Source organism: Musa acuminata, chromosome BXJ3-2 (genome assembly GCF_036884655.1).
Source record: "Musa acuminata AAA Group cultivar baxijiao chromosome BXJ3-2, Cavendish_Baxijiao_AAA, whole genome shotgun sequence".
NCBI lineage: Eukaryota > Viridiplantae > Streptophyta > Magnoliopsida > Zingiberales > Musaceae > Musa > Musa acuminata.
This window is the reverse complement of record NC_088350.1, coordinates 26,794,920-26,810,364: the sequence shown is the minus strand read 5'-3', so window position 1 is coordinate 26,810,364 and position 15,445 is coordinate 26,794,920. Positions and strand designations below refer to the sequence as shown.

At 50.5% G+C, this 15,445-nt stretch overlaps 3 protein-coding genes across 3 annotated transcripts; 2 read left to right on the top strand and 1 right to left on the bottom strand.

Annotated features, from left to right (window-relative positions):
• Window positions 1-1,452: 1,452 nt before the first annotated feature.
• LOC135631568 (protein S40-1-like) lies at window positions 1,453-1,815 on the top strand. The gene has a single exon (XM_065139300.1). It carries the CDS (start codon window positions 1,453-1,455, stop codon window positions 1,813-1,815), a length of 363 nt encoding a protein of 120 aa, XP_064995372.1.
• A 207-nt stretch (window positions 1,816-2,022) lies between these two features.
• Window positions 2,023-5,615, top strand: LOC135630757 (dynamin-related protein 5A-like). The gene is made up of 8 exons (XM_065137922.1): window positions 2,023-2,520; window positions 2,699-2,890; window positions 2,970-3,176; window positions 3,249-3,677; window positions 3,768-3,995; window positions 4,064-4,259; window positions 4,400-5,051; window positions 5,197-5,615. Exons 1-8 carry the CDS (start codon window positions 2,155-2,157, stop codon window positions 5,381-5,383), a joined length of 2,457 nt encoding a protein of 818 aa, XP_064993994.1. The 5' UTR covers window positions 2,023-2,154; the 3' UTR covers window positions 5,384-5,615.
• Window positions 5,616-11,549: 5,934 nt separating this feature from the next.
• LOC135631030 (beta-glucuronosyltransferase GlcAT14B-like) lies at window positions 11,550-13,374 on the bottom strand. The gene is made up of 4 exons (XM_065138398.1): window positions 12,655-13,374; window positions 12,502-12,577; window positions 12,308-12,423; window positions 11,550-12,229 (listed from the first exon to the last, which is right to left on the bottom strand). Exons 1-4 carry the CDS (start codon window positions 13,244-13,246, stop codon window positions 11,730-11,732), a joined length of 1,284 nt encoding a protein of 427 aa, XP_064994470.1. The 5' UTR covers window positions 13,247-13,374; the 3' UTR covers window positions 11,550-11,729.
• Between the last annotated feature and the right edge of the window lie 2,071 nt (window positions 13,375-15,445).

The following is a 15,445-nucleotide window of genomic DNA, read 5'->3' as shown; positions in this document are numbered from 1 at the left end:
AAAGTTATACTTATTCATATTCCGGACAGATTCCTAAATGATAAATGTTATCGTCCAAATGATGAAACTAAGGTTGACTTTTGATTTTTTTTTTCCAAAAGAGACACTCATCCACGCAATGCATATCTAAATTAAAAAAAAATAAGGTTGACTTTTGCTTCTTGTCCATCCCAAACATGTTTCTAAGAAAATGAAATTTATTCAACACAAAAAAAAAAAGAGCACACGAGCTCACACGTCTTAACGAAAATACCAAAAATTTCTCACAACTGTTACAGCCACAGCGCGTCACATATTTGTGGCCACCGCGGTCACGCACCACCGCCACTGCCTCCGCTTCCTCTTTCCGGTGCGCCACCAAACGCTGGTATCCCCTTCCACTCCTCCGTCTCTCTGTCTCTTTGCCCTTTGTTTCTTTCCTCCTCCATCTGCTCTCTTTATCCTGTCTTCCATCCCGCGTTGAGATGGCACGACCGCTGCGGCGCCTTCGCCGGATACTCGGATGATTGTGCATCAAATCAGATCATGAAGTGGGTACTGCGAGGTTAAGTTTCAAGGAGCACCAGAAAGCTCATTATGACGTAAAGCCAAAGAAGTCTTCCGAGTGGGATCCATTGTGGTTGACGAGGATGATGAATTATAGCCAATGTCGAATGCCCGGCACTAAATGACACTAACATCTCATTATGCTTGTAGTGCAGAATGGCGCGTGATCTGCTGATCCATTGCATGTCTCCTTGATTCATTATCAGCTGATGCCAAACATCTCTCTTTCCAGAGAAAGCTGGCAGGCTCGCGGGAATCGAACAAACACGAGACGAGACGAGACGAGACGAGACGAACTTGCGAATAAGATGATTGGAACAGTTGGTATCGAGAGATGAAGACATCCAATTTGGTATAGTGTCATTTCCATCACTCTCTATCGTCACTCGACGACAAGAAGAAGCAAAAGGACAGTGAACAATGCAATCGTATCGCGGAAGAACACAGGCCGTCCAGATGGAGGGAGGGCAATCCATCATCCAGAGCTCAAGTTCTTGACGTAACGAGTTCATTCCCTTTCTCCACAGCTCGGTGGTTTGGAACGAAGGTCTCTTTCCGTGTAAGGTTGTGGCATGGCAGACTTTTGGTGCATGCAGGAGGTAGTCCAGATGCATGGTTCCCCGTATGCGTACAAACATGGACGTTCCCGTCGCAACATCTATTTCTTCTTCGATTCATTTGCTCCAAGTTGCTTGAGACAGAGGAAGACACGTCAGGGGAACATCATAACGCCATTTGAAGCTCATCCTCACCATGGATGCCAACAGACGAACAAATCGACTGTGAGCTACGAACCAAACGATCACGTTCGGGTGCAAGATTTCTGGCTTTTCCTTCTTTATAGAGCCTTCGATCACTCCCCTCCTTCGTGCAAGATAGCCCCGCCTCCTAACCCAGAGGAGGCTGATGGAGGAGTTCGATGAAGCTGATGTATTGTGGCCCGACGATGCTCGTGGAGCAGATGAGCTCGCTGAGCAGCAGCATGCCAGGCGGGGATCACGACAGAAGGCGTCCAGCCCCGTCGAGATCCCTTCAAGACCTCGAGCTGCTCATCGTACGATCCGTGACGGTAGAGATGACGCCAAAAGTAGCAGCGGTGATGGTGATGATGATGGCAGCGGTGACCACAGAGTTCCGCCGCACATCATCGTGGCCCGGAGGAAGACGACCTTCTCGGTGTGCGTCGGCGACGGCAGGACGCTCAAGGGACGGGAGCTTTGCCATGTCAGGAACTCGATCCTCCGGATGACCGGATTCCTTGAGAGATGATCCAGGAAAGAGCACGGGAACTGCATGAAGCGCCAGAAGCTAGTAGTGGTGGTCATGGCTGTGAGGTACAGGCCACCCATCTCTTCGCCGCCGTCTCCTTTCTGCTCCTTCTGAGCCCCCCTGTTTCGTCTCCTTCACCGCCCCTCCATCTCCTCCTCAACCAATGGAGACGGAATTACACTTTTGTCCTAACAAGGCATTAAATGGGCCTATGAAAGCCCAATCTCATCATGGAAACGATGCTGCCTCGGTGACCGGCTATTACCGGTTTGTCGAATCTTAAAAGCGCAAACGGCTACCCGGACCTTTCAAATTTCCAAATCCCTCTTTGCCTCAGTGATGGCGGCCAACGCTTTCCAGAGCTCTACCCCCATGAAGACCCCCAACCCTAAGAACCATTCCTCCGCCTCCCGGAGAGCTCCGCCGCCCAATCAGATGGACTCCTCCGTCTCCGCCGTCGCGGATTTCAAGTCCCGCTTCGAGGCCTACAACCGCCTCCAGGCGGCCGCCGTCGCCTTCGGCGAGAGGCTCCCCATCCCGGAGATCGTGGCCCTTGGCGGCCAATCTGATGGCAAAAGCTCGCTACTTGAAGCCCTCCTCGGCTTCCGGTTCAACGTGCGGGAGGTCGAGATGGGCACTCGGAGGCCTCTCGTGCTCCAGATGGTTCACGATCCCTCAGCCCTCGAACCCCGCTGCAGATTCCAGGTCATCTACCCAAATCTTTATGTCACTCTCTGGGGCTTTGTCCCTTCTCCTCTCGATTTTTCGATCGACTTCTATAAATTAGGGATTTTGACGAGACATCGGTTTCTTTTCTCTGTCAAAATTTCTGCTTAATTTTGTATGAAATGGTAGATTCATCCTTCGACTGATGTGATCGCAGGAAGAGGATTCGGAGGAGTACGGGGGTCCAATTGTTTTGGCTTCTGCGATCGCTGATCTTATAAGATCACGAACAGAGGCACATCTGAGAAAGCTCCAATCTTCCGTTTCCTCTAAGCCAATCGTGATGAGAGCCGAATATGCCCATTGCCCTAATCTCACCATCATTGACACCCCTGGCTTTGTTCTTAAGGTGTTGCACTTTTTAGCTGAATTTAGCTCCCTTTTTCTCATGTAAATTTACTGATTGTCTTCTACTTCTGTCTTCACAGGCAAAGAAAGGCGAGCCAGAGAGCACGCCAACTGAGATTTTGTCAATGGTGAAGTCACTTGCAAGCCCTCCTCATCGTCTTCTCTTGTTCCTCCAGCAGAGCAGTGTGGAATGGTGTTCTTCGCTTTGGTTAGATGCAATTCGTGAGATTGATCCCACTTTCAAACGGACAATGATAGTCGTCTCCAAGTTCGATAACCGGTTGAAGGTATCCGCTATGCACTTATCTGCAAGAGCGGCATCAGCTAATTTTATGTACTAAATTATCATATCCGTGCAGGAATTTACTGAACGGTGGGAAGTGGACAACTATTTGAGCGCCAATGGTTATCTTGGTGAGAACATTCGCCCATATTTTGTGGCACTGCCCAAGGACCGAGGCAGCGTCTCAAACGAGGAATTTCGCAGGCAGATTTCTCAGGTAGACGCAGAAGTACTGCGTCATTTGCGTGATAGTGTCAATGGAGGATTCGATGAGGAAAAGTATGGACCATATGTTGGATTTAGTTGTCTCAGACAATACTTGGAATCTGAGCTTCAAAGGAGATACAAGGAAGCAGCTCCTGCAACACTTGCCCTGTTAGAACAGCGTTGTAATGAAGTCTCCATCGAATTAGCTCGGGTGGAATCTAAGTTACAGGCAACCTCTGACGTTTGCCATCTTCGGAGGTCAGCCATGTTGCACGTAGCCTCTATTTGCAGTCATATGGTATCCATGCATCTGAACCTTCGTTTTTGCTTGTTCTTTGTTTCTTGTCGTATTGCTTTCGAGTCTCAAGTACCCTTGTATGGTCTGTAGGTGGCACTAATTGATGGAGCATCAGATCCTGCTCCTGAAGAGTGGGGTAAAACCACTGACGAAGAGCAGTCAGATAGTGGCATTGGCAGCTGGCCGGGAGTCACCGTGGCCGTGAAGCCTCCCAATCACACCCTTAAACTCTATGGTGGAGCAGCATTTGAGAGAGCAATGCATGAATTCCAATGTGCTACATACTCCATCGAGTGCCCACTGGTTTCTAGAGAAAAGGTAAAATTAATTTTATTTGCTGAATTCTGTTCGTGGAAGCTCATTACGGACTTGCATCATTGCGGCAGGTCGCAAATATACTGCTCGCTCATGCCGGCAGAGGAGGGGGTGGAGGCTTAACCGAGGCAGCTGCTGAAATAGCACGCGCAGCAGCACGAGCATGGCTTGCTCCTCTTCTTGATGCTGCGTGCGAACGACTCTCTTTTGTTCTCAAGAGCCTTTTTGACTTGGCTTTGGAGCGCAATCGAAGCCATGACTCCGACTGTATGTATCTAATTTACATGCTTGAAAAGCTTGCAGTATGAGACATCGTCTTTATGTTTGGATCATCTATGCTCTGTTCTTTTGTTGGACTGGTTTATTCCTGCTAAATTGGTATCCCACTGATGTCTATGTTGGTTCAGATTGGAGGAAAACTGGTGATATGGATGGGTATATCGGATTTCATGCTGCTCTAAGGCGTTCTTACAACAACTTCATCCAGGATCTCTCCAAGCAATGCAAGGAAATAGTGCAACATCATCTCAGTTCAGTGACCAGCCCATACTCCCAAGTGTGCTATGAAAATGATCTTGTAGGTGATGTTGGCAGATTTAACCAGCTCTCTGCCACCTCATTTGTTCTGGATCTGTCAGATGCAAAGGATGAAATGGGTGCAGATCAAGAGAACATACCACCCAGAGATCAACAGCATTCAACACCTGGTAAAGCAACTGAAGCAAAGGATGCTCTAAGGGAAAGTCAAATGACAGTTCCTGAGACGCCTTCACCTGATCAGCCACAAGATGTTTATGGGGTCAAGAAGGATACTGTGAACTTGATGGATATTGGAGGAAGAAAACGACAAGCGAGAATCATAACTTCTGGAAGAAATTTGGAAGCTAACAGGAACCAAAACACTAGCATTTTGTTTGGTGCAGGTAATAAGGGCTCAAGAACAGGATCATCATATGCTGAGATCTGTTCTATGTCAGCTCAACATTTTGCCAGGATACGTCAGGTCCTCATCGAGAGAAACATTCCATCAGCCTTGAGTGCTGGATTCCTGACTCCCTGGTGGGTTTTCATGCCTATTCTCCTTATCCATCTCATGAATATATATTTCCTGTTCGCTTTCCTTTCATCATCCATGCGATGAAGCGTTCAGCTGCTGTTTTGATCTTTCATGTGACCTACCGTAACATTCTTTCGAATGATGCAGTCGCGAGAGGCTGTTCGTTGCGCTTGGCCTTCAGCTGTTCGCCGTGAATGATGAGAAGTTCATGGACATGTTTGTGGCGCCGGGTGCGATCGATGTCCTTCAAGGCGAGAGGCAGTCACTCAACAAGCGCCAAAAGGTCTTGCAATCTTGTTTGAACGAGTTCAAGAACATCGCCCGGGCACTCTGAGTGCAATTCTCGCTGGCGCTGAAGCTGCTTTGGATTTGGAAGATGATTCCCTGCCGATGGAAAAGGCATCTCTGAAGATGCAATCGAAATGTCGCTGTCAATTTCTTTATGACAGGTTTGCGATCTTCTAGTTTTCTGATTGATTGGGACATTGTCTTTCTTGACAAACCACATGAGTCCATTTCATTTTGGAAAGAAAAACAAACAAATCAATAGTCAAATTTGCTCTGCATCCTCGTTTGCTATTACCGACGTGCTTTGATGTTAAGGATGAAGGAGATGCTTGATCGCATAGTTACTCGTATTGTTATCATCGAAAATACAAGTCTCTCACCTCATCTTTCTTCTTGTACTTGTTATTTTCTTAGTTTTCCATTTATTCAGGTAAAACCTGATGAGGGAGATAACTATGATAAGACTCACGTGACATCAGCTGACGCCCCACGTCTCTGTCAGGCTGACAGCACCTGGCAAACACGGGTCGAAATGCCGACCGAGGCCCATTAACGACCCCTCAGGCTCTATTCCTCACGCCACGCCAACGACAATATCAGACGCCGTTAGAGATATGATCCTGCCCCTTGCAGGCAGGCACACCCAGTAACACCAAACTTCCCTATAAATACCCTCGCGTTTTAAATAAGCAGGGAAAGAAAGAAAAAAAAATCATGCGACCTTGAACTAACTTGATCATCGGAGAGGTCAGGTCAAGTTTGTGTAAACTACCTTGAGTCATGGCCCTCCTTCTATCGCCAAAATGTTTGTGTAAACTACCTTGAGCCGTGGCCTCAGGGTCGACGCGACTCGGTTCGAGTCCGGATGGCGGGGGATCTCCAAAGGGGATTCCTCGGGACTGCTGAGGACGCTGGCTCGGTAGGTTCGGTCGTGGAGGTGGTCACCGTTTCCTTCGGGAAGGGGCTCCTCGCCTGGTGGGTCCGGAGAGAATTGCCTCGTCTTCGTTCCTGCACACAGGTCGGGTCGGGGTGCTTGACCCGACCCCTCCAATTATCAAGTTAGTTCAAGGTCGCATGATCTTTTTTTTTTCTTCCCCTGCTTGTTTAGAACGCGAGGGTATTTATAGGGAAGTTTGGTGTTACCGGGTGTACCTGCCCGCAGGGGGCAGGATCGTACCTCTGACGACGTCTGACATTGCCGTTAGCATGGCGTGAGGGATAGAGCCTGAGGGGTCGTTAATGGGTCTCAGTCGGCGTTTCGGCCCATGTTTGCCAAGTGCTGTCAGCCCGACAGAGACGTGGGGCGTCAGCTGATGTAACGTGAGTTTTATCATAATTATCTCCCTCATCAAGTGGAAGATAGTGAAACCGAGGGATTTGCTAGCTTGGAATCTCGGGAAGCTGAATAACGTGGTTCTTGAAGCTGACGTTTTCCTTCTCCTTTCGGGTGCGGTGCTCGATGTACAGTATGCTGATGAGGTAGGCAGTCCAACTTTCGAGGAAGCCGTAGAACAGTTGAAGGATCACGCCGGACAGCATCCCTAGCTGCGAGGAGTACGACAGCGTCAACAGCACCTGCGCCACTTGATTGGAGGCGCAGCTGAACCAGGCGTCCCAGGCAAAGCCGCCGTGCCAGAGGAGGCTCTTCATGCTGAACACCGATGTCGTCTCATCGTCCTCCTCTGTCTCGTTGTTGAAGGTGGTAATGCCGCTCGCCGCGATGGCAGCTTCTTCTACTTGATTTTGTTGTGGCATCCTGCTTCTCTTCTCCCTTTGCGCTTCTCGTCCCAACACCTAGCGACCACACTCCCAGCGATCTCCACTAAGGAGAAGAAATAGAGAGTGTTGTTGGCAGCCCTTTAGCTGAACCGGTCGTCTCGCCGTGTACGCTTTCTTCCTCACAAGAATAAGCAAGCGCTCGAGACCAAGAGGGAGGAGAGTGGAGAGACCTTCAGGGGACTAATTGCACGCTACTTATAAACAAAATCCTGCCAAAATCACCATACCTTTCCTTAAGCATGTCACGTTGGGACGACCAAACGTCATTCCACCATAAATGTGGCTTGACAGGGTGGCCAATGGGTGCGCTACGCGTGGCAAACAACGGGCTTGAAGCGCTGGTCTTCTCGAAAACTGGTGATTCGCGAAAAGGTTCGTCCCCTGGACTCCCGGGCAGACCAAAGGCCGCCCACGCCTCCCACAGCACAGCCTACAGATCCAATCAAAGCAGCTCCTCGGCCGCAGTCGCCTGCATCGTGCTCCTCGGCCCCATGCTGCCCGAGACCACACCTACGCGGCCTACTCGCCCAAGTCTAGCTCCTCGGTCGTAGCCGCCTGCGTCGTGCTCCTCGGCCCCATGCTGCCCGAGACCACACCTGCGCGGCCCGCTCGCCCGAGTCCAGCTCCTCGGCTGCAGTTGCCTGCGTCGTGCTCCTCGGCTGCAGTCGCCTGCGTCGTGCTCCTCGGCTGCAGTCGCCTGCGTCGTGCTCCTCGGCCCCATGCTGCCCGAGACCACACCTGCGCGGCCCGCTCGCCCGAGTCCAGCTCCTCGGCCGTAGCCGCTTGCATCGTGCTCCTCGGCCCCACGCTGCTCCGCGGCCTGCCCGCCTGAGAAGCTTACCACCCCTACGGCCGAGCCCAACTTAACCTACGAGTCATACTCCGGGGTTCCACGGGCCACTCACTACTTAGTGCCACCTTTGCACATCCAACCCTCATCAATTGCCAAGCTCCACGATGCCCCCACCATTGGCGACGAACCGATCTCCGCCCGACAGAGATAGTTCCTTAAAATCGAAGCCATGCCTCGGACCCCCCTTACGGTAACCGACGCATAGCTTCCTTTGGGGGGAGAGTATGATGAGGGAGATAATTATGATAAGACTTACGTGACATCAGCTGACGCCCCACGTCTCTGTCGGGCTGACAGCACCTGGCAAACACGGGCCGAAACGTCGACCGAGGCCCATTAACGACCCCTCAGGCTCTATCCCTCACGCCACGCCAACGGCAATGTCAAATGCCGTCAGAGGTACGATCCTGCCCCCTGTAGGCTGGCACACCCAGTAACACCAAACTTCCCTATAAATACCCTCGCGTTCTAAACAAGCAAGGGAAGAAAAAAAAAATGTTTGGTGAAGCAATCTACGCCGACCTGACCTATGCGCAGGAACGAAGATAAGGCCTCGTCCTCCCCCCCGACCGGAAGGCGACAAAGTTCACGGATGGAGAGCTCTCGAGGAGCCTTCCCTGCCGCCTCCCTACTTGAGCTGGCTTCTCCTCGCCCGTGGCTCCTCCCGGCGCGGCCGGCCGGTGCGGCGACGGCCCCCGCTGGCTAAGCCGCAGCTTCCCCGGAGACTTTTGCTGAGGAAGCCCTCGCCCTCTTCCGAGGACGACCGGCCTCGACATCCACCGGAGCCTCCCTCGAGCCGGCCTTCGCCTCGGCCGACGAACGAGTGGATGGGGCCGACGAAGTCTTACCCCCCCGCATGGCTCGGAGAAGCGCCATCTCTGCACAAAATCACCAACATTGGTCAATTGGTTAGATAATCCCCAAAAGAAAACCCTAAAGCTACCCCTTACGGCATACCTCGAGGCATCGGGCTAAGACCCGCCTCGACCAACCACTGCTCAGACATGCTCCGGATGGCTCTCGAGGCTGGAAGGATTTCTTTAAGCCTCTGGAGCTCTCGGCGCTCCTCATCATCCAAAGCCGGGGAGGTGTTGTCTATCATGCACGCCGCCCACCGGAGCCCGAACCCCCAGTCCTCCGAGCGACAGACAAAAAAGAAGCGCCCCTTCCATCCCTTATTACTGGAAGGAGCCCCGCTCACTCGGAAGCCCGCTCGGGCAGACAGATAGTAACCCCCCGACCCCTTGGAAAGACGAAAGCAAGAAAGGAAGAGGGACCGGGTCGGGGTGATGTTGGCATAGTGGCACTCCCCTAGGAACGCCACTAGATAGCACTAGGAGTTGGGCGCCATCTGTAACGGGGAGATACGCAACCATGAAATGCAAGAAGTCATGATGGGATGCAAGGGGAGGCGTAGCCCGGCCTCAAAGGCATCAAGGGTGAGGGTGAAGCCCTTGGGAATCGGGTCGTACGCTCGTTGACCGGGCTCGGGTGCAAGAAGGACGAATTCCTCCGGGATGCCGTAGCGATCCCAGAGGCGACCGAGCGACGACTCGCTCATAGTGGAATCGAGGTCATGTGGCCACATCAGGGCCTCAAGGGCCCGGGCCGCCTTTTCGTCGGATGACGAGTAAGGACTCGACGCAGTCACCGTTTTCCCGACTTTAACTGATGAAGAAGAGGAAGAGGAAGAAGACACCATCCTTACCGACCTTTAGTAAGAGAAGAGGAACGGACGACTCGAACGAAACGATGGAGTCCGAAGCGGCAGAGTAAAAACGAGTGGAGAGACCTTCAGGGGACTAATTGCACACTACTTATAAACAAAATCCTGCCAAAAACACTAGACCTTTCCTGAAGCATGTCATGTCGGGACGACCAAACGTCATTCCACCATAAATGTGGCTTGACAGGGCGGCCAATGGGTGCGCTACGCGTGGCAAACAACGGGCTTGAAGCGCCGGTCTTCTCGAATACTGGCGATTCACGAAAAGGTTCGTCCCCTGGACTCCTGGGCAGACTAAAGGCTACCCGGCCGCCCGCGCCTCCCACAGCACAACCTACAGATCCAATCAAAGCAGCTCCTTGGCTGCAGCCGCTTGCGTCGTGCTCCTCGGCCCTATGCTGCCTGAGACCACACCTGCGCGGCCTGCTCGCCCGAGTCCAGCTCCTCGGCCGTAGCCGCCTGCGTCATGCTCCTCGACCCCATGCTACCTGAGACCACACCTGCGCGGCCCACTCGCCCGAGTCCAGCTCCTCGGCCGCAGCCGCTTGCGTCGTGCTCCTCGGCCCCACACTGCTCCGTGGCCTGCCCGCTTGAGAAGCTTACCACCCCTACGGCCGAGCCCAACTTGACCTACGAGTCATACTCTGGGGTTCCACAGGCCACTCACTACTTAGTGCCAGCTTTGCACATCCAACCCTCATCAATTGCCAAGCTCCATAATGCCCCCGCCATTGGCGACGAACCGATCTCCGCCCGACAGAGATAGTTCCTTAAAACCGAAGCCATGCCTCGGACCCCCCTTACGACAACCGACACATAGCTTCCTTTGGGGGGGAGTATGATGAGGGAGATAATTATGATAAGACTCACGTGACATCAACTGACGCCCCACGTCTCTGTCGGACTGACAACACATGGCAAACACGGGCCGAAATGTCGACCGAGGCCCATTAACGACCCCTCAGGCTCTATCCCTCATGCCAGGCCAACGGCAATGTCAGACGCCGTCAGAGGTACGATCCTGCCCCCTGTGGGCAGGCACACCCGATAACACCAAACTTCCCTATAAATACCCTCGCGTTCTAAACAAGCAGGGAAAGAAAAAAAAAAAGATCATGCGACCTTGAACTAACTTGATCATCGGAGGGGTCGGGTCAAGCACCCCAACCCGACCTGTGCGCAGGAACGAAGACGAGACGATTCTCTCCGGACCCACCATGCGAGGAGCCCCTTCCCGAAGGAAACGGCGACCCACCTCCACGACTGAACCGATCGAGCCAGCGTCCTCAGCAATCCTGAGGAACCCCCTTTGGAGATCCCCCGCCATCCGGATCCGAACCGAGCCGCGTCGGCCCGGAGGCCACGGCTCATGGTAGTTTACACAAACAAAACCAATGCAATATTTGTAAATGACAAACTCTGCTTTTTGTCTCTTCTCTCGTCTCTCTTTTCCTTTTATACGCATTGTTTTCTGAATTTTCATGCAGGCAATGAACGAGTGTAGCATCCCAAAACGAGGTGCCAGTCGTCAGGCCCCGTCGACGAGAGCTTCATCCTCGACCCGGCCGATCTCACCGCCAGCCAACGCCTTCTTCGCTTGTTGAGACCGGTCCAGCGAGGGATCCGAGCGCCGGTAGCAACATAGCATTCGGCCCAGCGATCAACGGTTTCGTTCTCGAGCCGTTGTATCTCGGGATGACATGGGCCCATCTCTCGGACGGCTCTGATTAACCTATATATCTCGGGAAGCAAGAAACGTGGACGATGACAGGAATCTAATCTCCGTTAGTCCAATGGGCTGTTTAATGGGCCACTGATTGCATTAGTCAATGCCGTTCTATGCACGCCGATTGATCATATGTTTACGGTGGTGATATCACATGGGTTAGACAAGTTTGAAGTTAATCTGGATTACAGGCTATGGCCAATGGATTGGCCTCTCTCCTTTCGCATTTATTTTAGCTACACAGTGTGCCGCCCCCATGGCGGCGCATCATGTCGCGACCTGAGTTCGCCTGAAGAAGGAAAAATGTCCTATCTACACTGGTTCTGAGTAAACTTCTTCGATCGGACGATCACGTCCATGAGCGCAGCGAGCCGCTCGGCCCCGGGCCCGGGCTGGAGTCGCGTGGGATCTCCGATCTCCGTGCACAGGGGTGCGCCTGCACACCATCCTCCAGGGACGAAGCTTCCTTTTGCCCTGCCGAGAAGCTCCGCGTCGATCTGGTCCAGCACCGGGTCGTCCCGTTTGAACTTGCGGGCGAAGGGGGCGTTGCTGCCGATCATTTTGGGCAAGTCGTCCATGGAGAGGGTGTGAGGGTGCTGCTTCGGGGGCACGTCCCACGAGATGTAGTGCAGGTCGTGGTTGGCGACGGTGACCGAGAACTCGGGTGCGTTGCAGATCACCGTCTGGAAGTAGCCTTCGGGAGAGGAGACGAAGTTGGTGTAGTACATGAGGAGAATTCTTGGCAGGTTGTCCCATCCCCACACGCAGAACTCCGCGAATTCTCGAGTCAGAGCCACCCATGCAGAGCCTGTCGAAAGAACAAAAAAGATGAACTCGTACATCGATCGCCCGATCGTAGATTCAACGCTGTGGCGAGAGGCGTAACCTGTGAACAGCTTGAATGCAGTCGGTACCTCTCTTTTCTGACTCACCCAAAACACATCGGTCTTGCGAGTCATGTACAGCCCAGGATCTACCATCAAAGGTTTTGCTCTCTGGCCCCTGTAAACGCAATCTTCAGAATTAGGAGAAGACAGAGAAATGATTTGACCCAAAAGATTCGGGGATGCTGCTACTAACTCTTTCCAGCCCAATCTGCTCGTGTGCTCGACAAAGCTTATGTTCCTCGGCAGCGACGAGAAAACATGCAGTATGTCTGCAGTCAGAATCAAGAAACGGTGAAGAACAGAGATGAGAGAGAGATCACGAAAGAGAATGAGCGGGCTGGCTCACCATCTTGTGTGACGAGAGGGTAATCCGAGGCACTGAGATTGATGAACCAGTCCCACTCCTTGCTCTCCTTGAGAAGTATAGCACAGGCATGAAGTGTGCTGGCCACCATCGTCGGTCCTCGGTAAGTAACCATGTTAGCCTTCTCGACGACGTGCACGTTGCCGACGGTGGATAACACGGTATCGTTGGCGACGCGCAAAGCCAGCTCCAGCCTCTCGCTCGCCGGAGACTCCAAGTCCAGGTGGACGACGTAGATATTGCGAGGATGATACAGCGCCCGCAGCGTGCGCCACAGCCGGTCCAAGTCGCCCTTGGATCCGGAGATCAAATAGGCCAGCCGGGGAATCCGGGAACCTACAGGCGGGGGAGCGGCGGACGCTAACTGCGACTCGACGAAGGCGGGGCCGGTCCTGTTCGCGGACGGCACGGTAGGGAAGATCCAGAACATGGTCTGGAAGGAGGAGATGATGCTCATGTTGGAGGAGGTGACCGCGAGGACGATGACGACGATCGAGCACAGCAACAAGGGCCACATCCATCTTCTCTCCATGGAAAGGGGAACAAGAGGAGCCGCCTTGGCTCTCAGCTCCATGACATCTCAGCTACAGGATGCAAACGCGACCGTACAAAGTAGAGGGAAGAAGGTGCGTTCTAAAGCTGGTAAATCAGCGATCTATCAGGGAGAAGAGTGATCGCCATGGATTAGCTATATATCGTAAGGGGAAGGATAAAGAAAGGTGGTCATCAAGAAAGCGTGGAGGGCTCTCGAGAATCCCAAGTCGAAAGGCAACCGAACACAACGAGAACAACACCTGAAATAGAGTAAGCCGAGAGGAAACCAAAGAAGGAAAGAACAACGTAGATCGCACACACGCAAGAACAGGAACTTGTTGGAGAAATAAAAAAAGGAAAATCAATTGGTAGATTTGTTTTTGTTTTTGTTTCCATGGCTACAGAGAGAAAACGAGGGCACATAATTCGGAGAACGGATGGTATTCAATTAATGGCAGCAAAGAGAAAGAAGGAAACACTCGCATTCGATCCGCCCGAGACGGCAGCCGCGAGGCAGAAACCCCGTCACACATTCCGTACTTGGTTTACGTACACACCCCTCTCTCTCTCTCTCTCTCTTCCACTGCATGCTTTCCTGATGTGCTCGAAATGATGTCGTCCCGTCGTTGCAAGCTCAAATGTTGCTGTAGACGGGAAAATTAGTCCGCATGAGGGGATTTACGGGTAAATTTCTATCAGGATTTATTGAGTGAGTCGCGAGCATGAGCGACATACCGAGTTTGGGCACATAATTGCATGCCCATTTGTGCTGGTTATGAATGGCAATACAATGCAACACTTAATATACCCAAATTTTCGGAAAGTCAATAATGTCAACCATCGGATTTAAGAATTTAGATAAAAGGATTAAGTATTTGAGTCGTACTTGTCATTTCATTATCAATGACGATGAAATCGGATCAATAAATTTATGAACGTTAAGTCAAATAAAATTATTTATTTTTTTTAAATTATAGGGATCTCAATATAATTTTTTTAAATAAAGACGACTATATTAACATAATCTGAGTATAAAAGATAATATGTAATTAGCTTAAGTATAATACCTAAATAATCAAATCATTAATGGTCTACATTGTCAATACCTATTGATTAATAGAACTTGCAATGATGTGCTCTCGAGATCTCCTCACTTCTGTTCTTTCATAAAACAAAATAAAGCATAGAGAGATCTATTTCTTATCTCGAAGAACACGGATCTTTGATGAGCCCATTTCAGCTCCGTCATGACGGATGATTCTTTCTTATCAAATACTATTCGAGGTTACTTCTTATCAAATACTCTAACAAATTAATGGATGATGAGCAAAATGGTACACGATTTTTTTTTTGGTTTAAAGAAAGAAAAATTATAAATAAAAATGTCTAATGCAACCTTTCCCGTTCTCATCACCGTGAACCAACAAATCTAGATCAAGAGGTTAAACCTCTTGCTAATCACAATCAAAATTCTAACTCCTAGTAAAATTGGCAAGCCAATTGGCTGGACGATTGCGCTCACGCCATACATAGTGAGGGCATGCCCAATAAAACATGCTTTAGGCCTTAATATCGTTTCATATGAGACTCATATTGATACGATATTTATGAAACTGTCATCCAAAACCTTATTTTATTATGCTTATTTCGAGCACATTAGAATATTAAGTAATCACTTTCACACTAGAGGTTGTGTGAGGAATCATAAGCCATTACCTAGGATATCAATTTTGTTTGTTTATATTTGCATGTATATATCTTACATATTTGTCTATATCTCAAATGAATAAATGTAGGAGTAATTCCCTCTTACATATTTGTTAGGAATGAGTCGGCACTAAGAGAGAGAGGGGGGAGGGTTGAATTAGTGCAGTGGATAAAATTACGTTAGATCAAAAAATTATCGTACGATAAAAATCAATTTCGTAAACGATATAAACTTGAAACACGTTTGTAAGAGTGTGCAGCTAAAGTAATTAGGAAGTATGATAATTTACAATAAATGTAAATAGAAAAGCATAAATGTAAACTAAATTTTATAGTGGTTCGATCGTCGTGACCTACATCCACTTCGTCGTCGATTCTTCTTCCATCAATGCCATCGGCATCCACTAATGATCTTCCTTCAATGGGCAAAGATCGACTACCCTTCCAACTAAATTCTCCTTTTGATATATTCATGAGAGAACCTTTATAACCCTCTTCATTCCTCTCTTAAACAAGACTAATACTTAAAATT